This window comes from Podarcis erhardii (assembly GCF_964252035.2).
Source record: "Podarcis erhardii genome assembly, chromosome: 6".
In the NCBI taxonomy this organism is placed as follows: Eukaryota; Metazoa; Chordata; class Lepidosauria; order Squamata; family Lacertidae; genus Podarcis; species Podarcis erhardii.
This window is the reverse complement of record NC_138510.1, coordinates 62,075,946-62,103,253: the sequence shown is the minus strand read 5'-3', so window position 1 is coordinate 62,103,253 and position 27,308 is coordinate 62,075,946. Positions and strand designations below refer to the sequence as shown.

The 27,308-nt window shown below is 41.9% G+C and overlaps 1 protein-coding gene across 13 annotated transcripts in view; it reads left to right on the top strand.

Moving 5' to 3' along the window:
• The window catches only part of DOCK7 (dedicator of cytokinesis 7), a 110,941-nt gene that overhangs the window by 20,000 nt on the left and 63,633 nt on the right, over positions 1-27,308 (top strand). For all 13 annotated transcript variants that reach the window (XM_081867106.1, XM_081867102.1, XM_081867099.1 and 10 more), the window contains exons 3-14: positions 2,725-2,900; positions 3,670-3,738; positions 6,017-6,146; positions 6,259-6,471; positions 7,158-7,243; positions 10,316-10,382; positions 14,794-14,943; positions 17,783-17,863; positions 18,090-18,255; positions 19,712-19,854; positions 22,658-22,751; positions 23,954-24,116. In XM_081867106.1, coding sequence (XP_081723232.1) covers positions 2,725-2,900; positions 3,670-3,738; positions 6,017-6,146; positions 6,259-6,471; positions 7,158-7,243; positions 10,316-10,382; positions 14,794-14,943; positions 17,783-17,863; positions 18,090-18,255; positions 19,712-19,854; positions 22,658-22,751; positions 23,954-24,116 — 1,538 coding nt within the window. The remainder of the gene's footprint in view (positions 1-2,724; positions 2,901-3,669; positions 3,739-6,016; positions 6,147-6,258; positions 6,472-7,157; positions 7,244-10,315; positions 10,383-14,793; positions 14,944-17,782; positions 17,864-18,089; positions 18,256-19,711; positions 19,855-22,657; positions 22,752-23,953; positions 24,117-27,308) is intronic.

The following is a 27,308-nucleotide window of genomic DNA, read 5'->3' as shown; positions in this document are numbered from 1 at the left end:
GGTACCTAAAAGTATTTTTAGCATTTTAGTCTTTGGCATGATTGAACCGGAGATATTGTATTTGTAGAACTGCTGACCTTCTGGCCTCTCTCCTTATGGGAGTGCAACTATTGCCTCTATTCTTCTCTCTTTAAAGTGTTGCACTGAAGCTACGCCTATAAAGTGTCTGTCTGTCTCAAAGCTCTTAGAAACCAGTGCTCTGCTTATTTGAGAATATGGTGACACAAAGTGTTGATTCATGTAAGCAAATGCAGAGGCTGCATTTTGACATCATGCTGAACTATAGCTTGACAGAATGTGAATGGGGCTAGGCAGGCGTTGAGTTCATGCTCCCTGCCAGCCCATTCCCATTGACAAACTGTGCCTACTGGTTTGTGTGGTATGGTTTGTGTGAAACAAGCCAACTTGAATTATCTGTTTGGAGCAAAAAAAATGGAAGTTTCCAAGCTGCTCCTTGCAGCCGTACCAGGGCAATATGGTTTAGCATGACATTCAAACACAGTTGCAGATTGGGATATCAAACCCTCTTGACCTAGGACCAAATCCTGACTTTCTAAGGGGCAACCAAGCTTTATGCATTGTTTGGTCAGCCATCCCTTCTTAGCTTAAGGTGATTCTCTTCAGAATTCCAGCTTCATATGAAGAGTATTGCTGTTTCCCATAATCACTGCTTGACCGTGACTGGGAGATCTATATTGTTTATACTGTTTGTTTATGTGTGTATTAGGCTTTGTAGGGTTTATTTTGAAGTCTTCAGCCACTCAATAACCAGCCTATCAATCTGAACCATTTTGCTTGAGTACCTTTCCCCCTTTCTTTTGCAAAAAGAATTAGTTTACTAATTCAGTCTTAACTTTGCAGCCCTGTATGAGAAGGAAGGTCAGATCAAAGGCTTGGCTTTGCATTTGGAATTGATTTTGAAAGTAATGGAGGTGTTGCCTTGGAGGCTTTGCTAAATGCTGACATAGCAGCTAAGGCAGTACTCAGGTTTTCATGACTTGGTGATGCCTAAGGGTGGAAATGTCTCTCTCCTGAGTCACCTTGATGATTTTTGCTTAGGCTTGTAGTATAATGGAAAGCGACACAGCCCTGTAAAGTATAAAACCAGTGCATTTGTAGCACTGTTTCCTTTCACCAGGCAGAAGATGATATTATAGTGCACACCACAAGTGTTGGACCAGGATCTCCAGATTCCTTGCATAATTGTAGCTCGCATTTCCTCTGTCCCCAGAATGAGCCATTAAGTTATGATGATGATGGGCGCGAGCTTCAATAAAATTAGGTGCTGGCTTTCACAGGGTCCGTTATCCATCATGAGCCAGGCATAATAATAAGACTTGAGAATATTCAAAGAGTTCTGTATATGTGTATTATTACCCCCAGATTGCAGACAGGGGTGGGACTGTGACTGAGAGGATAATGGTCTGTGAAAGGTCACCTAGCAAATTCATGGCTGATCTGAGACCTGAACCAACTACTCCCCAGCTCATATCTCACTCCTCTTAGCCACTGTGCTACATCACACCACATTTGGGAGGAGAGGACAGAACTCCTGGAACTAGCCTCTATAAGAAGAACTCTGAAACTGGAAACCCTTTATTTGGTGAGGTTGATCCACTGTTTGCTGAATCCTCTGCTCTGACATTGCACTGCTCCTGCTGGTAGACTACTTAAAAAATCTCTTAAATTCACAAGAAAGCGGGAAGCTGGGGCTCATCAACCTGGGAAGGTAGCCCATCTAGGAGAAGGAAGACTGATCCTAAACCTCTGCTGCCTTGTGAGATATCTTCCAAAGAAGAAAAGGCTGAGGAGTAAACTCTACTACAAAAATCCAGAGGGGAGTGCCTAAGTTGGTGCCTTGTACACCTCCTTCCAGCAACTTCTGCAGCCAAGCTGGTACCAAACGCATTTCTCTGCTTGTCTTTGGGCCACATCAGCAAGGCCAAATGGTGTGTGTGTCTTGTTTTCTGGGCAGCCCAGGACCTCCACACACACCACCCAGGCTAGTGCCCTGGGAAGGCACTTTGGTGCTGCTAACGCAGCAGTTTGACTTCATCCCCAGAGGTACACTCCATTGTCTTTTGAGACACAGGAAAGCAACTTACATACCATCTTGAAGGGCATAAAACTTGAGCCTTTGCCACACAGGAGTTAAATAGCATGACTAATTTCTGCAGGATATATGTGCACAACAGTTTGTTTTTGCTTTAGTTACTACATTTATATCCTGCCTTTCTTCCATGATTGATATTAATGTAGTTTACATGGGGTTCTTCCATTAAGGTGCTGACAAGAGCCACACCTTGCCTTTAGCAAGGCTCTGAGATTTTGATTTGCTGTTGTTGATATCCCATCTTCTAGTCCATGTGCTTTTATGGGGATGACTGTTGAGCCTAGCAAGGACTTGATGGTCTACATGTCTGTCTGGCTGTTTTCTGTGGGAGTGGTGACTGAGGGCTATTACTACAGGAGATAAATGTTTTTCCCAGTGAGGGAACAAAGCAGTTACCATCTGGATGTGTCTGTACTTGTGATTTTGGCCTGGAAACCTTAACATCTAATGAAATTGGCAGTCCTGTATATTTCTGGGCAGGCTTAGATATTGATATTTTTCAGCTGCAGAGGAAAACAAAATATGCAGAGCGGGGAAATTAAGTACATATATATTTATTTTAAAATAGCCAAATGTTGACACTTTAGTATAACTTTTCTTTATCTTCATAGGTGCCTCTTACTGAGCCTGTGGATCCAGTGGATTTGGAAGAATACCTCCTTACACATCCACTTGCAGTGGATTGCGGTCCTTTGAGAGACTTGCTTGAATTTCCTTCTGACGATATTGAAGTTATCTACAGTCCTCGAGAATGCAGGACGCTTGTGTCAGCAGTACCCGAAGAGAGGTAAGGGCTAGGCAACAGAGACCTTGGCCCATACTTGCAGCTGAGCAGGTATGGGAGATGGCCTGCCTGAAGCCATTAACAGGAGTTGGACTTTTTTATCCCCATATTCTTCTCTTCCTTCGCCACTCAAAACTATACACTGGAGCCAGGACAGCTTTGAGAGCAAAGAAAGCACAAGTTATACAGGTACAGAGAGATGGCAGTGGTGGCAGAATCAGAGTGTGGGGCCTTGGAGAAGGGAACTGTACCCCTTGAAATTCTTAGTTGAGCTGAGAAGCAAAGGGAAAGACAGTGAATTGACTGTGAGTCTAAAAAGCAGAGGCCCTGTGTCGCATGTAACTTATGGCGTAAAGGTGGAGGAAGCACGTTAATTAACATTGAATGAAGGAAAGTGGGGCAACCTGTATGCACTTGTGATGACTGGAAACGTAGATGTTTACAGAATGCAAGCTGTATTTATTACAGTGGTACCTTGGTTTCCGAACTTAATCCATTCTGGAAGTCCATTCGACTCCTGGCTTCAGGAGCTTCCTGCACTCAAGCGGAAGCTGCGCTGGATGTTCAGCTTCCAAAAAACGTTCACAAACTGGAACACTTACTTCCAGAATTGCGGTGTTTGGGAGCCGATTTGTTCAGCAACTAAGCCGTTCAGGAACCAAGGTTCCACTGTACTGGGGTATTAAATGGTAATTCAGCCTGTCAGTCTAAAATGAAATAAGATGTTTGTGATTTGAAGAGACAATTTAGAGCTATTTCTCCCTCCCTATAGTGAAATGGACCCTCATGTGAGGGATTGCGTAAGAAGTTACACAGAAGACTGGGCCATTGTGAACAGAAAGTAAGTTGTGTATTTAAAGTTATATATTTGAAGAGATGCCCTTCAACTGTGTGTGTTGGGCGGGGGGTGGGGGGACTGATTTTCAGATTGCAGTTGCTGTAGCTATTCAGAGCCGATGTAAGACCGTACTGCTATTTTACAGTTATCACTTTTAGGCAGGTGCCCTTAAGGATAACTTCCTAAAAAGGGGGAGATAATGGAGAAGTATGGGTCACCAATTCATATTCTTTCCCCTCACCTTTTTGCTGTGGATCCTTATAGGAAGCAAGTTAGATGAAAGGGCTTGCTGTATGCAGTCGAGAGATTGTTTGCAATGGAGCAGTTCAGCAGTCAGTGGGATGACTCATAAATCGTGTCAGAATAGAGCCTTTTTGCGTGAGACTAGAGTATATGCCAAGCTCACTGTCCTCCCAGTGCTTTTGTAATCACTTGGTAAAACCACTATTAACTACTCAAACGATTTATATAATTAGGTAGAAAAGAAAATGCCAAGATAAGGAATAAAAAGAAGAAGAAAATAATAATAATAGTGGAAAAGGTTGATAACAAGAAATGGAAGGCGGTAGGAAATAACTCTCTTTCGACGGTGCAGGAGTGTCATTTTCTCTGCGTGCAGGTTCAGATTATCATTCACAACTTTATGAACTGTGGTTTATGAGTCCAGGAATAGGCATTGGGGCAGAGGGCTCCTTGCTCACCCTTCCTCCCCTCCCCTTGTGTGACAACTTTGACACTTTTTTCCTGGCTTTGTGTTAAGCTACAGTTCCCTTTATATCTGAACTGGGGTAATTCTGGCTGAATGTCAGTTAACAAACCAGGCTAACAGGTCAGGTTCAGAAGGAGGTAGACAAGATGGTGTTTGCCAGTTTTGGCCGCCGCTGTTTCTAATCTGGTTCTGCCTTTATAGTAGAGCAGAATATTTGTACACTGACTAGAGAAATTTTGCCCTCCATGCTGGCTGGGGCTGAGGGGAAGCTGTACTCCAATACATCTGAAGGGCACCAGGAAGGTGAAGGCTGACATAGAGCGACACTGATAAAATATGGAATGTTTTAAAAGTAAAATTATCCAGTAGCAATGTTAAATATGTTAATGTTATTGGGCCTTCTCAGGCATATCAGGCAATCCTAGCCAGACAGCCCTATTACGGGCAATCTATTCCATTTGGCAACCCCTTGTGTTCCGTGTCATGTCTGGTTCCACCCATAAGCCTTTTGCCACCCACCCTTCTTTGCAGTCAGAATGGAGACTGCAGTGAGACAGGAGAGTGCTGTCAGCTTCTCAGGAGGCCAGAATAAATGTACTTAATTCCCAAGAGTTGTCATTAGTAGTCCCAGTGATATGCTCTTCAGATGTGAAGGTAAAGTAGAGGAGGAAGGGCAGAGAGTTGTCACATACCCATCAAGATCACATACAGAAAGAATAATTTTAATTTGGCTTCTGGGAAAATGGTAACACCTTGGGGATGGGCAACTCTGAGAATAATAGGCTCTTCCTGTATTCTGATTAAAAGCCACTGAGTTGCAACGATAGAATACGGTAGATGGGCTAAACATCAAATTGATGCAGTAGCCTATATAATAGTCAAAGACAGTGGTTCCCAACTGGTGGTCCATGGAACCCAGGAGGTCCGTGGCACCATTCACGTAACAAAAACTATCATAGGGGTATCACAAATTTCAAAAGTAGAGAGTCCATGGCTTGGCTTGGCTTTTGAAAAAACAGGGGGTCCGCAGTAGTTAGATAATTGGGAACCACTGGTCAAGGAGACCCTGAAAGCAGCCACACTAAAACAAACAAACAAACAAACAAACAAACAAACAAATGCTGTCATACTTGGATTGCTTATAAAAAATATTTAGTGATTTAACGAGGTGAAGGATACAGTCTACTAGGACAAATTGTTAGCATTTAGCTACATCGTGGTACACTTCAAGTATTCCATTGCTGATCGACGGGTGCTTATGCTTATAGGATTATATGGTCACGGCAGGAGTCATTTCTTATTGCAGCCAGGAAAAGTAACAAGATGAGTTGATTTTTAAGGCTGCAAGTCTCAATATCCTACACTGGAATCAACACCTGCAGTCAAAGAGGAGAAAATGCTGTTTTCAAAAATGTTGAAGTGTTGTTACTGAACTGGATGGACAGCATGATGCTGTCAAGAGTAGCAAAACTTATTTTCTGGGGAGGGCATTAAGCTTTCAGATGTTGCTCACCATTTCTGCTTGGTTTTGTAGAGGAGAGACACTGCTTAATACAGTCTGTTTTTGAATAGATATCACAAACTGGGAACAGGATTTAACCCCAACACATTAGACAAACAGAAGGAGAGGCAAAAAGGCCTACCCAAACAGATATTTGAGTCTGATGAAGCTCCGGATGGTAACAATTACCAGGATGAACAAGTAGGTGCTTTATGAAGCCTGCATCTTAAAAAAAAAATTCACTGTGTTAAAAATACTTGTGACATTTTCCATATTTCACTTTACATGCTTCGTTTAATTTCTTCAATCTCAGGATGATCTTAAAAGACGGTCCATGTCAATCGATGACACGCCGCGGGGCAGTTGGGCTTGCAGTATTTTTGACTTGAAAAACTCCCTCCCAGATGCTTTGCTTCCAAATCTTCTGGATCGGACCCCAAATGAAGAAATCGACCATCAAAATGATGAACAGAGAAAGTCCAGCAGACACAAGGAACTTTTTGCATTGCATCCAGCCCCAGATGAGGTATTGTGAGCTTAACACTAGCACAAAGCACACACAAGTGCCAGGTCCACCTCTGTAGCCAGATAGTGAGTGCTGGTCTATTATAGTAGGAATATATATATATAACGACTTGAATTTCAGAAGTCATTAAAATGAGATGGGGAGGGAGAAGATAGAGGCAAAATAGCATGATGTTCTGCCATAACCTGTTGGGTTTGTAGGCCTGTAGGGCCACAGCCGTCTTAAGTGGGATGAATTTGATGAGTCTACTTTGTTTATGATTAATGTTGAATATCAGTCCTAGGCTTTCGACAGTGGTGTTTGCCAGCTTTTGTAGAAAGTGTAGAGGGGAGTGGAGGAGCCAAAGATTTTAAAGGGATTGACTCTAAGATTGTATTTGCTTTTGTTTCCATGCGACTGCTGCCAAAGCAGGATGTGATTAAAGCACAAATCTGGACTTTTGGATCATCTCTTTCCAAGGAATTTTCTTACAGAACTCCAATCCGTTATTCAGTAGCTCTCCTAAATTAAACCCCTTCAATGTTATTTATAGTTGCAGCAAAAGCCACACGCTGTTAAGCTTGAAGATTAAATTGTATTGAATAGGAGGGGAGGAAATCTACTTTGCCTTCTTTAGCCATTTAACAATACACTTTGTTTGTGGAAGGAGTGCATGCATTACTTGCTGGATTTGTGCCCGATTGCAGGAAGAACCAATAGAAAGACTGGGTATCCCTGAAATCCCCAAGGAACACTTTGGTCAGAGGCTTCTTGTGAAGTGTTTGTCTTTAAAGTAAGTAATAAGGTTGTTAATTTTTTTTAAAATGTGCATGCTTACATTTGACCTGTCAAATCAATGCACCTTGTATGATAATTGGGACTGATAGAACTACCAAGACACAATTAATTTTTCAAATTCTACATTGAGCACCTTAATGTGCAAAGAGGGCAGTAAGTCAATTAAATATTCCCATCGTATGTTAAAAACGCTAGAAATGATGATAAAATAATCTTGCCACAATATTCAAACCTAGCCATGCTTTTGTAAAATGGTATGTACTATAGAATCATAGAAGTGTAGAGTTGGAAGGGGCCATGAGGGTAATTTAGTCCAATCCCCTGCAAAGCAGGGAACTTTTGCCCAACGTGGGGGTCAGACCCACAGCCCTGAGCTTTAAGAGTCTCATGGTCTACCGACTAAGCTACAAGGCAACAAACCCATACATTAAAGTGGTATTGAGTGCAAGAAAGTGAAGTGCTAATTTAATGGAGGGGTGTAGGATTTTGTGGTCCATTAAAATAAATAAATAAAGATTGGGCCAGATGTATTTCCCCTGGGAGAAAATTTAATAGGATCATCACTACTTGAAAGGTCCTATTGCTAGTGCTCACCAATTTTGATGGGAGGCCCACAATTTGAACTTGATGGTAGACCCACAGGCAGCACCTTTGAGGGTGATGTTAAGGCCTGGGTAAGTTCATATGAGTTCAGGTCGTCTTTCATGTAACCTGTCCCTAAACTGTTTAGGGCTTTAAAAGTCAACACTAGCACTTTCAATTGATCCAGAAACACACAGGCAACCAATGCAGCTGGTATAATAAAGATGTAATGTCTGCAAAGTCTTACTTCATAGCAGAGACACAATTCCTTTCCTCATCCTGTTTACATCTGGCTTTTATCCCACAAACAAAGGACAATTGACTAAAAACAACATGATTGATGTAGCCTTTTTTTTGAGATGAGATTTTACACCAGCAGTCAGACAACTGATTCAGTAAGACAAAGTTGAGTCTTTAAATCCATGGCTGCCTCTTTAAGACTTGAGACTTGAGGCAGTTAGCAAAGCTTTCACTGGGGAGAAGAGAAACCTGTTAAACAAGTTTAATGAAGTGGAGCTCCTGAATGTAGGGTTACCTGCAGCTGGTTCATTGCCTATAACTCTTCTCTAATAACACGAGGTAAAATTTTACTGGTATTCCCTTAGAGAAATAAAGCACAAAACTGATTTTCCACATGGCTGTATTCATCTTGTGTGTCCTCACTTAGGTCAACCCTTCTTGTTAGGGAGCTCCAGTTAGACTAGAGTGCCTCTCGTAACTGAGATATATGTTGGAATTGCCTCCTAGAGGAGAGCTGCTTTTAAGTCCTGACACTAATCCAGATGATTCCATGGCATAGCCTTTTACAGGGTGTTGTACCAGAATGCAGTTCCCAGGAGAACTCTTGTACAGTGAATGGCTATATATAAAACAAATTACAGCAGTTAATTAAGATTTTCCTTTTACAGAAATCTCTTCGCATTAGATCTGAGGAAATGATATTTGTCTTTATTGTACAGAGTTCATGTTTATCTTGTGCTCTTTTTTTAAAAAAAGAATGAGAATTGTGTTTAGTGCCTGGAAGGACAAATATGTATTTTATAGTTTTTATAGTTGTAGGAACTTTAAGCCCACATACTCAAAACTGAATTCTGATGTTTTATTTGCTTCTGAGATTTTAGTCCTGCATCATTCAACAGTCCATTATAAATGAAGTAATATAAAAATACAATAATTAGCTATAATAATAGCATTTGTAAAAGAACAAAGAACATTACAGGTATTGGTCAACAAACTAGCAGTAACAAGACAGTGAAGAGTCATATACACCAGCAGATTCTTTCAGGTGTTAGAGAAAAATATCTTAGACAAGGTCAGAGTATATCACAATGTCTAAAAGTTGTCATAAATATAAGGGTGTTCTGCCATCTGTTCAAAAAATTATGGTGAGCAATTATTGAAATTAATGGGACTTGCTTTTGAGCAGAAGTGTTTTGAAGGCAGTCTTTATTAGCTAATAGCCATTATTTAACTGGCAATAGGTACCATTAGTGGCAAGAGAGGGACAGTTTTGAGACTTACAGTTCTTTGTTCTCTGCTGCCAGTGATAGAAAGATAGAAGCCATGGTGAACAGCTGATTGATACAAAAGACATAATCTCATTGATCTCCATGAAGTAAATTCATTAATTCTGGTATTGGCAGCTTTGGAGAACTGCATTTAAACCAGATAAAGCTATTTGTGATTAACGCCCTGCTCCTAAACACTTTATGCAGAAGGACTGTTGATTTTAGCTCAACAGTTGCAAATAATGGGCTTAGGGTAGGGCTTTGACTCAGTTTGCTGTCCATTCCCATTCACGCCTAAGTGCTAAACTTCTCCCACTGATTTCATTAGAAGTCTGTTTAATATTATGACCTGAGATCTCGTAATACACAGCAGATTTTAAAAGGCTTATGAATAGCAATATACAAAAGTGCATAAGCTGCTGCTGTGCAATCAAACTGGCTGACAACCTGTTTTAAACACCAGCATATTTCGGATGAGGCACGTCAGCTGGTGCTGCTGATTAGGCCCCATGCAGGATCAGATCAGGGGAACTTGTTGTGGGTTTGGGTTTTGCAGGACTGCCTCTAGATGGCATAACTGTTAAGCAGAGTCAGCAGTATGTGTTTCCCAGAAGTTGTGAACTGCCCTGCGATCTTCAGATGGAAGGGTGGTATACAAATTCAAAAAATCATCATCATCTGACAATTGGTTTGTCTAGTGCAGTATTGCTGAAAAGTGACAGATAGTGACTCTCCAGGGCTTCAGACAGGAATCTTTCTGAGTCATACCTTGGAGACAGCAGGGATTGAACCTGTGTCCTTTTGGTATGCAGAACATGTATTTTACCCCTGAGCTATGGCATCCTAAAGTTATTTCTAGGGAGCTACACAGCTGCAGTAGTGCAGTTTCAGTTGGGAAATAACCTGGTTGTTGTTTGGTTGTGTATAAAACTGAAAAAAATCTAAGAAATAGAGCTAAACTTTCTTTCTCCTTTAAGATTTGAAATTGAAATAGAGCCGATTTTTGCAAGTTTGGCATTGTACGACGTTAAGGAAAAGAAAAAGGTGAGTTATCTGCTTGATGCTTGCTTCCTTTGCATGGCGTTTGAACAGCATGCAGTAAGACGTAGGTGGTAACAGCAGCTCTCTGCTTAAGAGCACTTGAAGTCTTCACTGGAATACTGCGTTTTTCATCCCTGCTATTCAAAATTACATTGAGAAATAGAAAGTAGAACAGAAGGAACTGAAAGTACTGTAAAGAATGGTGGAGGTTGCTGGATACAATAAACTATTTTACAGGTTGCCTGATTATTTTATTTATTTATTTACAGTATTTAGGATATTTCTAGAATGCCCTTTTTTGAGAAGAGCTCAGGGTGGTGTACATCAGCCCAAATAGGCAAAACGCAGTGAACATAACTTAAAAAATCTGATTCCAGCAGGGAGAGTGAAACTTGATGGGCCCCTGAGTTCGTTCCACTTCTATTTATTTTTTTTATTGCAATAGAAAAATAAATGAAATAAAACCAAATAAAGTTTAGGAAGCAATGTAAAACAGCAAGGAAGTGAAGAAATAATGAGAAGCAGCCAGCGGAGAGGGAGGGCTTGTGTTGTTGCATTTTTTCAATGCCTCAGTGGAGGAAAAGAAAACATGAAGAGAGTGAAAGCAAATGAAGACAATACAATGCAAAGAAGGAAGAGTACAAAGAGAAATAATGAAAGAAAACTTAACTGAATATAAGGGAAACAGTGAGACGGGGGAGGGGGGGAGCGAACTGCTCCGTCAAGGCAGGAGGGAAAATCTGAGGAGATTCAGCCTGCCTCCCACAAGTCTTCGCTCCTGCCTCAGTCACGTGCAGAGAAACTACGCAATATCATTTTAAGAAGCTAGATTTATGGATAATAATAATAATAATTTTTTTATACCCCGCCCTCCCCAGCCAAGGCCAGGCTCAGAGCGGCTTACAAGCAATAATAAAGACAAGATGAATGATTACAACTTAAAAACAAAAATAAAATACAACATTAAAATAATGGAACATTAAAATATTAAAATGTAGCCTCATCGCAGGAAGAGAAGGAAAAGAAAAAAGAAAGAGGGAGGGAGGGAATCAAATTGGCTCCAAGCCCAAGGCCAGGCGGAACAACTCTGTCTTACAGGCTCTGCGGAAAGAAATCAGATCCTGCAGGGCCCTGGTCTCATGAGGCAGAGCGTTCCACCAGACCGGAGCCAGAGTTGAAAAGGCCCTGGCTCTGGTTGAAGCCAATCTAACTTCCTTAGGGCCTGGGACCACTAGGGTGTTGTTATTTATGGACCTTGAGGCTCTCCGTGGGGCATACCAGGAGAGGCGGTCCCGTAGGTACGAGGGTCCTAGGCCGTGAAGGGCTTTAAAGGTCAAAAGCAGCACCTTAAATCTGACCCTGTACTCCACCGGGAGCCAGTGCAGCTTGAAAAGCACTGGGTGAATATGCTCCCATGGCAGAGTCCCCGTGAGGAGCCTCGCTGCAGCATTCTGCACCCGCTGGAGTTTCTGGGACAGCTTCAAGGGCAGCCCCACGTAGAGCGAATTACAGTAGTCAAGCCTGGAGATGACCGTCGCATGGATCACTGTAGCCAGGTCGGGGCGGGAAAGGTAAGGGACCAACTGCTTGATGTGGCGAAGGTGGAAAAATGTCGCCTTGGCTGTTGCTGTAACTTGCGCCTCCATGGAAAAGGAGGCGTCAAGGATTACACCCAAACTCTTAACGGAAGGCAATGGCACTAATTGGGCCCCCGCAAGAGAAGGGAGTTGGTCCCTCATCCCCATGCAATCCCAACCTAGCCATAGGACCTCTGTCTTCGAAGGATTTAGTTTCAGTCGGCTCCCACGAAACCATCCAGCCACAGCTTCCAAGCATCTGGTCAGTGTGTTCGGGGCCGAGTCGGTGTGGCCATCCATCAGCAGATAGAGCTGAGTGTCATCAGCATACTGGTGACAGCCCAGCCCAAAGCTCCGGATAATCTGGGCAAGGGGGTGCATAAAGATGTTAAAAAGCATTGGGGAGAGAATTGCGCCCTGCGGCACTCCACACACCAAGGAGTGGCGCGACGACATTTCCCTCCCTAGTGCCACCCTCTGTCCCCGACCAGAGATAAAGAGCACAACCAGTTACGGGCTATGCCCTGTATCCCCACGTCTGCGAGGCGGTGGTCCAGAAGATCATGATCGACCATGTCAAAGGCTGCTGACAAATCTAAAAGGATCAGCAGTCCTGACCCGCCTCGATCCAGTTGTCTACGGAGATCATCTGTTAGGGCAACCAGAGCCGTCTCCGTCCCAAAACCAGGACAGAAACCGTACTGAAATTGATCTAATGCCGATGTTTCCTCCAGAAACCTACCAAGCTGTTCAGTTACCGCTCTCTCAATTACCTTACCCAGGTATTGTAGATTTGAAACTGGGCGGTAATTGGATAGTTCTAAGGGATCTAATGAAGTTTTCTTTAAGTGTGGATACACCACTGCTTCCTTCAGTTCCCCTGGGAATGTCCCTGTGTCAAGGGACAAATTGATAATTTCAACCAGGGGGGTCCGCGCAACATCTGGACACTCCCTAATCAGCCAAGACAGGCACGGATCAAGGAGGCAGGTGCTGGGCCTACCAACTTGGAGGAATCTATCCACATCAGTAGGGAGAATCCGATCGAAATGGTCCAACACTGGACCTGAAGTCAGTCGAGGGGCCTCCAGTTCAGTCACTGTATCTAAATTGGCAGGGAGGTCATGGCGGAGCAACAGGACTTTCTCCGCAAAAAAGCTCGCGAATGCCTCACAGCTGTGGGTCGAATTTGTGCTTAAATTTGGTTGTCCTCCTAAGGACGTTATTGACCTAATTATTCTAAAAAGTTGTGCCAGGCGAGAGCTAGCGGATGCAATGGAAGCTGCAAAGTAAGATTTCTTAGCAGCTTTCATAGCCATCTCATAGGCTTTCATAAGCGTCCTATAAGATGTTCTTGAGGCTCTGTCACGAGTCCGTCGCCATACTCGCTCTAGCCGTCTGAGATCCCGCTTCATTTTCCGGAGCTCCTCAGTAAACCAAGGTGCCCGGTTTCGACAGGGTCGCAGAGGGCGCTTAGGCGCGATCTCATCAATGGCTGCCAAGAGCCGGTTATTCCAGTCCTCAACAAGGTCATCTAATGAGTCACCAGGAGGAGCAGGGTTCTGCAAGGCTTGTCGGAATCTATCAGGATCCATCAGTTTTTGCGGACGAGCCCAAATAGGTTCGCCACCTGAGCTGGGGAGGAGCGGGAAGTCAATCTTGGCGGGGAGCATGATCACATCTATGCCAGCCCCAAAGATCAGATCCAGCGTGTGGCCTGCTTGATGAGTGGGGCCCAAAACAAACTGGGGCCTGTGAGGAGGGAGCGGCATTGGCATGAACGTTGAAGTCTCCCAAAACCAGTAGGTTTGGGAACTCCAAGGCCCAGCCCGCCACCACCTCCAGCAGGTGGTGGAGAATTTAAGAATTTTATATTCTTAAAATATCATTTTAAGAAGCTAGATTTATGGAAGGAAAGTTCCCACTTCAATCCAAATTACATTTCCTTATGAGAGGGCTTCATTGACATGCCTGACAGCTGTTGGGTACTAGTATCTGTTATTTTGGGCCTGAGGTGAGAAGGGTGTTGGAGCAGGACCATTCATCCTTGCCAAAAAAGAGGATCTATCTATCTATCTATCTATCTATCTATCTATCTATCTATCTATTTATCTATCTAGAAAATCCAAATCCCCTAAAGTATACTTTCAGATTATCAGGTCTCTGATCAGTTGGAAATTATCATCTGAAGAAGAGGGGAAATTGGCAAGCCCCATGATAACTAAAACCTCTGCTATCAAAACACTTCAGCTGCCCGCTACCAAACTTTATCCCTATCTTCCTCTCTAGGTTGCCTCTAGAGGGGGATGGTGATGTTCCCCATGCACTGAGCTATCACAAATTAGCAAAGCTATACTGGAATGCTTTCCACTCTGTATCCAGGTCCAAGTTAGGGAGGAAGGCTGGGGCTCTCTTGTCATTCTTGGTGGAGGGCAATGAAGCATGTACCAAGGAGAGGGTGATGAGTGGAGAAGTGGATCCCTGGCTGTGCATGCTGTTTTGAGTATATTGGTTTCAAAGCCATTGCTTTGCTTATTTGTTTGAAAGGTTATACTTCTTTACGGTATCATTGGAGGGCTGCAGAGTTGTTGTTTTTTTTGGTGGTGGTTTATTTTTAAATAAGCCCAAATCATATTGGGACAAATAGCTATATTGCCTGTTAAGAAATGAACAATTGAGCTAGCTAACAGGTTTTTTGGTCTGCTGTTAAAAGCTAACCACAGTTGGCATGAAAGTGAAATTAACATATGTCCGCTAACATTTTATTTTTTTACATTTTTTAATTTGGTGAAGCCTTTAGATATATTTCAGTGTAATTAGCTATTATTTTCTTTTAGATTTCAGAGAACTTCTACTTTGATTTAAACTCTGAACAAATGAAAGGGATGCTGCGTCCTCATGTTCCACCTGCTGCCATAACCACTCTGGCCCGGTCAGCCATTTTTTCTATTACATATCCCTCTCAGGATGTCTTTCTGGTAATAAAGGTAAGAAATATTTTTTCCCCCTTTATGAATCTTTATCTCGGAAAAGTGTATTATCTCCTGGCACGAGTAACCTGGTTGCATTTTGCTGGTACTGTGTGTGTTTATTTTAGCCTTCCTCAATAGGGAAAACTGAAAGGAAAACTACAAATCTTGTGAAAATCAGATTACAGAATGACCCTGCTTAGTGTTGCCATTTCCTTTTGCTGACTGAATTCAGTCATTCTCAAATTGAAGAGTTCAATCTCCAGAAGTTTGGTTTTTGATACTAAGATATAGAGTCTGTTCAAAGACAATTCTTGCTTTGACCTTTCTTGCCTTAGACTTGTAATATTACTGAACTCTGAAAGCAGATAGGGCAATATAGAACAATGCCTTAGCCTGGGGGAGGCACTTAAGATAGTCACTATGCAATAGAATTTTTGAAGAAGAAAAAAGCTTCCTAATGCCATGGGAAATATGTTAAGATTGAGATTCACGTTGCGTTTTCCCAAATTGCCGAAGCAAGAGGGAAGCCTCATTGACAGCAGCGTTAAGAGGAGATTCTGTTCTCAAATTTTGCACACGTCTCATTGCATACCTTCTGAAGCCAGAATCTGCATATATTCACAGTAGTTGATTTTTACAAGAAAAGAGAAAAAGATTAACACCATGCAATCTACCTCAAAGAGCTTGCACTTGCACATTAATGCTTGTAAACTCAATGAGATGAGCCTAGCTAGCAGTCATTTGTTGAAAATAGTGCTAAGTTTTTGGTCTGTGAGAAGGAAAAGGACATGAGCAAGATAAATAAGCCAGAAAAATAGCTTGTCATATGTCACAGGCCAGGTGCCGTCATATATTGTGCTCCTTTTTAGATCATTCCCCTGCCAGTTAGTTTGTGAAATGGCTGTTTGCAATGTAATCTGGGCCCAAATGAGATTTGGACAGTGTGAGAAGAATTATTTTATAGAAAATTCCCTGCTTCCAAAACCTAACCACACTAGCTATGACATCCTATGCAACCTTCCTCAACCCATTTCCCTAGTTCCTAGGGATAATGGGAATTGCAGTCCAGAACATCTGAAGGATACCAGGTTGAGGTTAGCTGATCTGCATACAGTGGTACCTCAGGTTATGAACTTAATTCGTTCCGGAGGTCCGTTCTTAACCTGAAACCGTTCTTAACCTGAGGCGTGCTTTCACTAATGGGGCTTCCCACTGCCGCCGGCCTGCAATTTCTGTTCTCATCCTGGGGCAAAGTTCTCAACCTGAAGTACTACTTCTGGGTTAGCAGAGTTTGTAACCCGAAGTGTTTGTAACCCGAAGCATTTGTAACCCGAGGCACCACTGTACTTAGCTGCCCAGCAAATGTTTGGAACTGTCAGCCTTGGCAGTGCCATTTGTGCTTTTGAAAGAGTGGGAGGAGGGACTTTGGTTCCAAGCCAACCTTAACCCCCACCCATCCCAATTGAGAAGATGTAGAACTTGGGCTGAATTTAGCACCTTCCACCTCCTCACAGATTATCAGTATTGTCCAAACTGATGGTGCTGACCATCTGTTTTGATGCTTTTTGGAGTCATAGAAACATGCCTGTGTGCTAGGTGAAGACATCCAGTATTATAAATTGCTTGTGCAGCAACCTTTTGCATAAGTATTTCCAGATCCAGCAAGAGGAGCACATGCAAAAACCTGTTTCCTTGGCATATCATTGTATCAGATTAGGGTGAATGAATATATGAATATGGTTAGTTGCTGGGAACAAGCGTGTTTCCTAAATGTTGTCGTTCCCCCCCCCTCCAGCTTGTTTGCTTGCTTCATCCACATAGGATATCTATGAGGGAGTGAACTTTTCTTGTTTATAGCAGAGCCTGGGTTTCCCCACCAGCAATGCGATAAGAAAACCTCTCTAAATGAATGCCATGTTATTAACCTCTCTCGGTGACATTTGAATTGAGCTGTGCAAAAGGATCTTTAGAAATATAAATGCCAAAAGATAAGAAACAATCTGGGTAAAACTGTCCATCATAAACTCTGCCTTGCTTCAAGGCTTGATTCTTTTTCTAAGAGAGAGACAGCTAAATAAAACATTTATGGAGAATGTACAGCTCCCCTACATGTTTTTCCCAAAATTCTCCTTGAAGAAAGTAATAATGCTTTCAGAAAGTCTTGCTTAGCTGTGTCTCCTTTTTAAATTTCCACATATATTTAACAGTAAATTAGTTAGAGCTGTATGTAGCCACAGTGGCAGCATCCACACAGAAGATGTAGGTGGAGGTATCAGCAGGCTTTGGGGAAATATCAAGGTTTGCAGAAGTACAAAAACGGGGGGGGGGGGGTTGGACCAATGAGAATTGAGCATGCTCAGTGGATGCGGAGTGCTGGCCAACTGCTCGGTGGGGAGAATGGAATGGAGTGGCAGGAAACCCGAACAGGAAGACACCACACTGCATTTTTCTTCTTCTTCTTCCCTTGTCTGGTCTCACTTGTAATTAGATGTTCCAGAGCATGGCACATCCAACAACAATGCCTTGGTTTGGCTCTCAACCAATCAAAGCCCCAAAGCCAAAACTTTAGGTAGGGGCTCCTCTGTGACTTTTGCAGGGGCATTGACTATGCAATTGAAATTGCTTGCACATACATAGCTGAAGCCTCTCTTTACCTTTTATAGTTGCAGTTTATATCGCTGGTTCAAAAGAGGAAGGGCAGTCTACCTGATTGGGTGGGTGGGTGTCTGGGTGGGTAGCTTAAACTGTGCTGGCTAGTCAGTTCATTGTGTATATGTGTGGTGTACGTATCTCCAACATCATGCTTGCCTCTTCCTTCCCTTCTTCAATCCCATCCCACTTCCCATCCCCACAGCTGGAAAAGGTACTACAACAGGGAGATATTGGGGAGTGTGCAGAGCCATATATGATTTTAAAAGAAGCAGATGCGGCAAAGGTAAGCAGTTTTCAATGGGTTTGGACCTAAATGCAGGTGGTGTCTTTTTTTAAATAGTTCTGTAGCCCTTAAAACATTTGCAAGTTTCTCATATTTTTAAAAAATCATACATTATTGAAACAGTACTTCCTTCTATTGAAAACCCAGCATTTATTTATAGCAGAGGCAGTATGAAAAAATTCAGAAATGTTTCAAGTTTGTAAGTTTTGGGGTTTTACCTCTGCAGAACAAGGAAAAGCTAGAAAAACTGAAAAGTCAATCAGAACAATTTTGCCAAAGGCTTGGCAGATATCGCATGCCTTTTGCATGGACGGCCATTCATTTAATGAACATAGTCAGCAGTGCTGGAAGTTTGGAGAGGGACTCTACAGAAGTGGAAATTGCTGCAGGAGGTAGGTATCTGGATAATTACAAAGTGATTCTTAATCTTAACACAAACTGTATCATGTCATTTATGCTTTTGAAACAGTGTGCTTAAAATGGCTACTTCTATTTTGAAGAAAAACCAGCTGCAGGGCCTTGATCCAGAACGTCTTTCTGTTTTGGACTGGGGCTTTCTAGCAGCTTTTCCTCTGAAATAAAAGTGGCCCGTTCCAGGGGGTGGTACAGTTCTATAGAAGATGGTATTATGTGTGCCATTCCTAACTTTTTAGTCTTCTCTAATGTCAGGGGCTAATGTTCTCTGCTGCTTTCAGCGCCTCTCCTTCCTTGTCCCATTCTTCTGCCATGCTGCTCTATGTATCTTCTACAGCCTTCTCTTATTTATCCATCATGCTTTCTTGCTATCTCTTTTAAAGTTTTGTTTAAAGCTGCTGCTTCAGTAAAAGCTTTTCCTGGATTGCCATTCGCCTCCCCTATTTTGCCCCATCTTTGTGGCACCTTGAATTTCACTCAGGCCTTGGAGAAAGGATGCCACATTTTCGATGGATCACTACTCTGATCCAACAAAATAGTTACCGTATTTTTTGCTCTATAAGACTCACTTTTTCCCTCCTAAAAAGTAAGGGGAAATGTGTGTGTGTGTCTTATGGAGAAAATGCAGGCTGCACAGCTATCCCAGAAGCCAGAACAGCAAGAGGGATCGCTGCTTTCACTACGCAGCCATCCCTCTTGCTGTTCTGGCTTCTGAGATTCAGAATGTTTTTTTTCTTGTTTTCCTCCTCCAAAAACTAGGTGCGTCTTGTGGTCTGTTGCGTCTTATAGAGCGAAAAATACAGTACTTTGGTTTTGTGTTTTTTTAACGCCTCAGGGTTTGTATTGGGCCTGGTGCACAATATGTGTTTATCAGCTTGCTTTGCCTATTTTTTCGCTTGCCCAAGCCTCGGTAACGGGGTGAAAGGAAAAAGGACAAGCCTGTAATAACAAATAGGTTTATCTTTCAAGGATTTTCCTCGTAAACCATCTGTTATGCTCTCTAGAACTAAGTCTGAGAGAGTGTTTCAGGCTGATGAGCATTTTCCAAAGGAGTGGATTAATCGTTCTGAGCCGCTCAGCTCATCTGAAACCACTGTTCAGCATCTTCCTCATCCCCTCCACCCTCCCAAAACTGCCAACTTCATCATTTTTTGCAGTAGGAGAAAAACATAATTCTCCACATGATAAAGACTTTCATAATAGGCACAAGGCACTGGGGTATGGTTGATGTGAGAGGAGCAGAGGTATTCAGCTGTGCTTCATTGTTTCCTAATGCCTCAGGAGTGCGATTGTCTTAGCATTAACCACCCATTCCATCTTTCCTTTCTCATGATTTCAAGCAACTGCCGTTCTCTTCACATGCTGCCTCCTAAAACAAATGTAGTTCTTTGACTTTATTTTGGCTCTGGTTTTTTCCTGCTTTCTTTCTTAAAGAACGCAAAGGGTCGTGGTCAGAGAGGAGGAATTCTAGCATCGTCGGCAGACGTTCCTTGGAAAGGACAACGAGTGGGGATGAGGCCTGCAACCTGACTAACTTTAGACCAGCTACCCTCACGGTGACAAACTTCTTTAAACAGGTATTACACGATTCATTCTCACGGTAACATTACATCACTGTCTTCACACTTTAGGGATTGGCACGGGAGTTTTTAGCCCTAGACCAGTGGTTCCCAAACTTTTCTCTTTGTGAACCACTTGAAAATTGCTGATGGTCATGGAATACCACTTATTGATTTTTCTCCTGCTTGTAGAAGTTGTAATGCTCTGTGCTAGATGCAGTATGTTTTTAAATTGCAAGTTTTTTGCATCTCGCATTGTATTACAATTCAGCTATTTTATAGCAGCACGTTTAGTAACACTGAGCTTTCAGAATGGGCAAGCTAAAAATCCAAAATAAATAAGAGAAGTTTATGACCAGGGTCAGTGAATCCCTTAGTCGGGTTCTTGGGCTGGTGCAAAGCAGTGCTTGAAACTCCCATTGTTCTAGGTGCATTTTGCGACAGGAAATTTCATTAGTGCGAGCAGTTTCTGATCTCTGGGTGCAGTACTATGTCTAATATTTTAGATTTAAACTGCAGAATGGAAGGAAAGGAGGACCTTTTTCTGCCTCCCCACTTCTAGCTACTTTCTGAAGACTGAAGAAGAAACCCTCTTAAGAATATTAGGGGAGTGAGCAGGGGAAGGACTAGACCATGTGAAAAATGAACACAATATTTTAGCTGCAGTTCATTCGTTTTCAGCTTTGTATTCTTGTTATAAAAAAAGTACCTAGACATCCTGTTGTTGTGCCCATAACCTAGGTTTAAAGTGCTATTTAGTTCCTAGCTTTCACATCTCAGTTTCTAACACTGGTGCAACCAGTGTTACAGATAAATTTGAACCACATGTTACAGGTAAATTACATTTATAGGTAAATTCAAACCACATGTTATGGACAACAAGTAAAGGGTATCAGAAGAAGATATGCCAGCTCACTTCACAAAAATTCAGGACAATTTAGATAGGCTTTGCATAGATTATGCGAAATTGGTGCTTCTTTATGTCAATACCAGCAAAGGTGGTCAGCACCTTGGTCTACTGATCTGAAAAAAGCCCAGATTAATACTCCCACTACACCTTGGGTTTTGCAAGGAGGCAGATTAAGAGATTTATAAAACAAGGACTTGGAGATTCTGGGTCAGGTCAGGATTCCCATAAGCTGAATGCTAGGATTAAGAAAGATAAATCAAGAATATTTGTGTGTGTTTCTAGTTGAAAGTTCAGGTGCAATTTTCAAAACTGTTTCTATATTAACTGAGAATACCGTATTTTAAAACCAAGGTTATGTTGGCAACTGTTAAATAAAGTATATATCAACCAAGGTTTTTATTTTTCTTCTTTTACTTAACTAGCACTCTGGCTAGCTGCTGAAGTAACTACATTTGACCTAAATTGTATATTCTCAGCATTATATTCTAATTCCCACCATCCCTAAACAGTGCATTATACTGGAAATCCACTTTAATAATGTGAACTGTCTAGGTTGCAGGAAATGAAATTGTTCACACTGTGGGTAATTTTCCCATTACTAGCAAATAGCAAACTAATTAGCAACTTGACTAGCATAAGCTGCAGTGGTTCAGGGCAGTGTGACACAAGCTCATTTCTGATGAGAAGGGTAGAGTAGATATTTCTGCCCAGCAACCTAGGAACCGCAGCCCTTCATTATTATCACTTAAGTTTGCCACTTTGCGCCGGTCTCTAGAAAACAGATTGGATGCAGATTGGATGCACTGGTCTCTAGAAAACAGATTTCATGCATAGAAAGGGCTCCACGGCCCAGCCATGAGTTCGTCTTGGTCCTTGGCCCTACCATAACATTCATGTGTTAGGTGTGGATGTCTGCAAGGGAAGCCCAGTTGCGCACGGCCACAGCTTGCATAGAGGTCTACCCATGTAAGCTGTTGCCTACAGACATCAACAATTAACATAGGATGGGGCCAGGGGAAGCTGCATAACCTTGAGGTGGACTTTAGTAGCATAAATCCTTTCTACGTGTAGAACACATAGGAAGCTGCCTTCATACTAGTGGTCCATCTACCTCCATATGGTCTACACTAGCTGGCAGCTGCTCTCCAAAGGACATTACCAGGCTTACCTGGAGATACTGGGGCTTGAAACTGGGACCTACTGCATGCAAAGCAGAGAGCTGTGGCCCTTCCCCTATGATTCACGTGCAAAGGGGGTACGAAACGCCTGTAGCAAAACTGTTGGTGTTCTTACCTTCAATCAAGATGGATATCATACTGCAGCTTTTAAGGCCACTTACTCCAGTGCAGTCTCAGTGAACACCCAGTGAAATCTTTCTGTAATGCGGTCTGATTATTGCAATGTAAAGGAAGAAATACTGTAGTTTAGTTTTGCTGCTAGAGTCTCTGCAGTGCATTTGTAGGCTCTGGTTCTGATGTTCTTCCTGGTCAGATAAGAGTATAACTACTAAGTCAAAGGAAAGTTGCTCTGATCAGTTGAACAAAGAAGTCAGAGCTATATGCCTTGCTTAACTTATAAAATGAGAATAAAATGAGCATTAGTGGTTCCCTCTATCCTGAAATCATTCTGGCCTTTTTTATATATATATTGGAGGCTTACTGTAATTACTCCTGATTGCAATTAAAAAGAGAATCTCATCTAGCTATGAATATGTTATAATTTAAAACAGAGAAGTGCTATTTAAACAATTCATCACAAACATAACACTTTAGTGGTTATTTGATTATAAAGACAGTTCTTTGAAACCTTGGAATATAATGAAAGGCAATAAAGAATGCAAAAGGAAAGGTTTTTTCTACCTAAGAACACAGTTGAAAGTTACTGCATGCTTTTATTTTTAATTAACAATAGGAAGGTGACCGCCTGAGTGATGAAGACCTGTATAAGTTTCTTGCGGATATGAGAAGGCCATCTTCTGTTCTACGGAGGTTGAGGCCTATCACAGGTATTTTGATGATCTTTCTGAGAAGGCTGAGGCCTTTTTTAGTTTAGTAGCCACTAAACTATGGCTTCAATTTTGTTTTTGTATCTGCTTAAGTATTTTGTTTTTCAGTAACAGTACTGTATGTGGGTCCAGTAAACCATTTTATAACACATGAGTAGCTTCCATGAGATTCAAACATTGGACAGAGAGCTAATTCCTTATTTTTCCATAGCTCATCAGTGCTGAACTAGAAAAGTAATATTACAAATTAATCTCGTTTTTCCCCACTATTCCTCTGAAACTGTTGTTTATGTGGCTGGCTCCCTTGTTTTTGTTGTTGTTTTTTTTATCTGAATGACTCAGATTTCGGCCACCAGGAGCAACAAAGTCTGAGAGGCCTTATGAGTCATTCTTGATAGCAGCAGTTATTTTTCCAACAGTGCTTTAAGCAAGTAAAACCCCTTCTGGGGATTGACAATCCTAACCTTCCAGTATATTGTTTGCTATCACGCCAAATTCTTTCTTTTGGAAAAGAATTGTGAATATTTACTTTCTTGCCTTTTGACTATTAAACTCAAATAGGTATTACAAGTAAAGCCCCCAAACTGATCAGATCTTAAAACAATTTTACTAACCTTTTGACACAAGGCTGGGTGTTGATCTTGGAAAGTTATTTCTGCTCTTCTTCCTGACTTAGCACCTGGCTGTGGCAGGCTGCTAGATAGACCAGTGATCAGACAGGCTGCTAATGGACTCGACATAAGGCAGCTACCTGTTTTGCTATTAAAACATACATGAGCAAGTGGTCTTTCAGAAAGAGCGAAACTTACTTTTTTAATGCAGAAGAAGAAAATATTTAAAGGTACGCTTTTAAAATAAATAAATAAAAAGAAGAGTGTTAACATTATTTTCTTGTTTTCCAAAGCAGTAGCTCTACTTAGTAACTAGAAGTTGCATATTTTTTAAGTGATTAAGCAGCAAAATTGTTATGTTAACACTACACACACAAACGATAACACTATATTATCCCAACACTGTCACTATATCATGATGCCTGCCTACCTATGCAAAGCAACATTAGAACTTGGTGGCTAAAAGGAAAAAACAACCATATTTTGTAAAGTTTTCCTGATTCCCCACCTGGTTATGATTGTTACTCATCATGGGCAGCCAGGCAAATGGTTGCTTACCAGATTGGTTATACTGCTAATTTTTCTTCATAGCTCAATTGAAGATAGACATTTCTCCAGCCCCAGAAAACCCACATTACTGTCTAACGCCAGAGTTGCTGCAAGTCAAACTTTACCCTGATAGCAGAGTACGACCAACAAGAGAGATCCTGGAGTTTCCTGCAAGGGATGTTTATATTCCAAATACAACATACAGGTAAAAGTGGAATTTAGATTTTAATTAGTTCACACAGTGCATGGTACTCTCTTTCACCCAGATGCAGTGATTGAGGCAGATCACACAGAGATTGATGAGTCTGTTCAGGATAATCACACTTTCAGTAATCAGGGAATTGCTCAGAGAACAAAGAGTCTTCAGGGGAAGCTTTTTAATTTCTCATTTAGTAAATCCACAATAGCCTGTATCCTCTGGATTTTGTTTTCATATTTCTGGAAGCTGATTAGAGTCACCAGTTCTTAGTTTAGTGCATATTCAGAGGATTACATGAGATATACTAGTTGGTTGTTATCCTGTTGTTCATAAGGTAAAGGTAGAGGTACCCCTGCCCGTACGGGCCAGTCGTGTCCGACTCTGGGGTTGTGCGCTTAAGAGGCCGGGAGCCAGCGCTGACCGAAGACACTTCCGGGTCACGTGGCCAGCGTGACAAAGCTGCTGTGGCGAGCCTGCGCCAACACAGCACACGGAAACGCCGTTTACCTTCCTGCTATAAAGCGGTCCCTATTTATCTACTTGCACTTAAGAGTGCTTTCGAACTGCTAGGTGGGCAGGAGCTGGGACCGAATGACGGGAGCTCACCCCGCCGCAGGGATTTGAACCGCCGACCATACGATCGGCAAGTCCTAGGCGCTGAGGTTTTACCCACAGCGCCACCCGCGTCCCCCTGTTGTTCATACAATCCGGTAAAAAATGAAATAAATGTAGATGCCCTAAGTCTTTCAATTCCTATTACTAGGAATGTTCTCCTAGTGTTGTATTCATCTTTGCTTTGTTTAATTCTAAATTTTATCTGTCATGTTCTCATAATTGCTGTTTAGAATTTTATATTTTAACAATTCATCCAGATTCCTAATTTATCTGCCTGTGGCTACAATCTTATGCTCTTATCTGGAAATAAGCCCTGTTGAATCCATAAGGACACAGGCTTGTAACTAGTGCAGGGCTAAGTAATTGTCTCACCAGCATAAGGATTTACGCTTGTCTCTCCTTCTCCCCCCCCATGTGTGTCACCACTCTCCCCAAATCTGCCCCAGAGGGTTGGAGAAATCCCCAGAACAGTTTTAGGGGGCATGCGGGCGGGGGGGGGGAGTGGAGGACAGTCCCGTTGCACAAGTGGAATTACTTACACTCATGGGAGGTTACTTAATGCTGCTTTGAATACATACCTTAGCTGCCATATAAATGTGCTTAGGATTGCATTATAGAAGAGTCCATAAATAGATCCTGAGAGTCCCTTTCAGGTGTCAACCCTTGCAGTGGTGGAATAGATGTTGGATTGTTTGGCATAAAACTACTGTATTCCACTTGATAGTTTATATGAAAATATGGACATTGATCTCTTTCCTTCAAGTAGTATCTATAATGCTGTGTAATATGGACATTTCCTTCCCAATATATTAGCTCTCTAGACAAGTATCTGATTCCACCTTGAAGAGCCCTTCTTTCCTTTCCCAGTTGCTCCCCACCAAACTTTCAGAATCAATACACTCCGCAATCATCTGACTCCTTCCCTGGAAGTCCTTCTGTCTTCTGTTTAGCTAATCTAGTGCTAGGGTAGTCTGAAGCAGCTTTTCTCATTTGGGGAACTGCTTGTAATAAGAAAACTAAGGCCTGATTCACATTTAACCACTTGCACATTTAGTCACTGGCACATAGGATATGTCTCCATGGTCTGGTCTGGTCTGACCATTTTTTGTGAGAATTTGCAAGAATACCTGGATGGAGGTATATCATAAAAGCAGGGTAAAGCACATGGTTTCATGGCATGCCACCATCCATTTTGGTTATTGATGCTATAAAAATCAAGACTGAACTTCAGTTTGTTAGGCACTGTGAAGTTACACCATCTAAATTGTCTCTTTACATTGGGATGATATCCAAAGATCACAGGGTGGTTTACAATATAAGAACCAATATAAATACATAACATTATTCCTGACCATTGGTCATCCTGACTGGCCCAATGGAAATTGGGAGTCTAACAATATTGGAAGTTGGAATCGAAGAGGTTCTCCAAATCTGATTTACTGCAGCACAAAACTCTAGGCCCCCCCCCCCAAAAAAGGCAACAACCCTCAACAGCTTAACTGAGCTGAAAAGTGATTTCTCCCAAATTTGGTTTTATGTGGAGAGTCTTAATTTTTTTTAATAGATGAAGGCTGGAAAGAGTTATATTTCTGAAAACTGTATTTAGCCATCACGTATGAATAACTGAAAATTCTTTTACCGCAGAAACAGCTTTCTCTAAAACCTGACTGTTCTTCTGGGAACAGGCCAAATTTCTTGTTTCTCAAGGAGAAATTTAATTAACTTCAATGCCAAATCAGGAAGAGAATTTGGAAGGCAATTCCATGTCTCTTTTCAACTAAGTATATTTTTAGGGATTAGGGCAGAGGGATAATAATTGTGGTCAGCCAACCATCAGGGAGTGTGCAATAAATCAAGGCAGGTAAAAGTCTTCCCAAGGACACGGTGCTACCAAATAATATATGTATAATACAGTCATGTAATCTTTACACAGTGCCTTGTTATATAACTGGGATGAAAGATACTTTGCTTTTTCTTGGAGAGGTGGTGGGCCACTGAAGAGGGAAATCTATTTCTAAAAGTGATGGATGTGGATCCTTATGTTACATTACTAAAAAGTGAAAAATTCCTTATTATTAGAAATGGGTCATGAGTTTGCTAATGTAAATGATAGCAGATTTGTTTATTTAGAAAATGTCATTGAGCCAAGCAGAGGATGAGCGTAAAGATTTTCAAAGCTTTGAGGCCTGCAGCAGATCTAATATGAATATGCAATATGACACTTTATTTGAGGTACTCCACACCAGCTGTGAGAGATTCTTTACTGTGTTTTCAGCAATGAAATTCAAAGGGTTAAATACTAGATTTCAAAAGAAGAAGAAACAGACACAGCTGCATGCCATGCATTAAGCGTAACATGTAAAAGAGAAATTAAACCTGACTGAAGTCCTCCCAACTACATGGTAAGAGGAAAGGGGAGAACACAACCCTAATACTTTACTCGAGCTCATTGATTCTTGTCCACTTGGCTTAGCTTGATGTGCAAGTGGCGTCATTTCCTTTCCCTTCTCTCAGCAGAGGCTAGTGCAAGGAATTGTGGGAGGCTACGATCACCATAGTGGTGTCCTAAATTCTGGAGGGGTG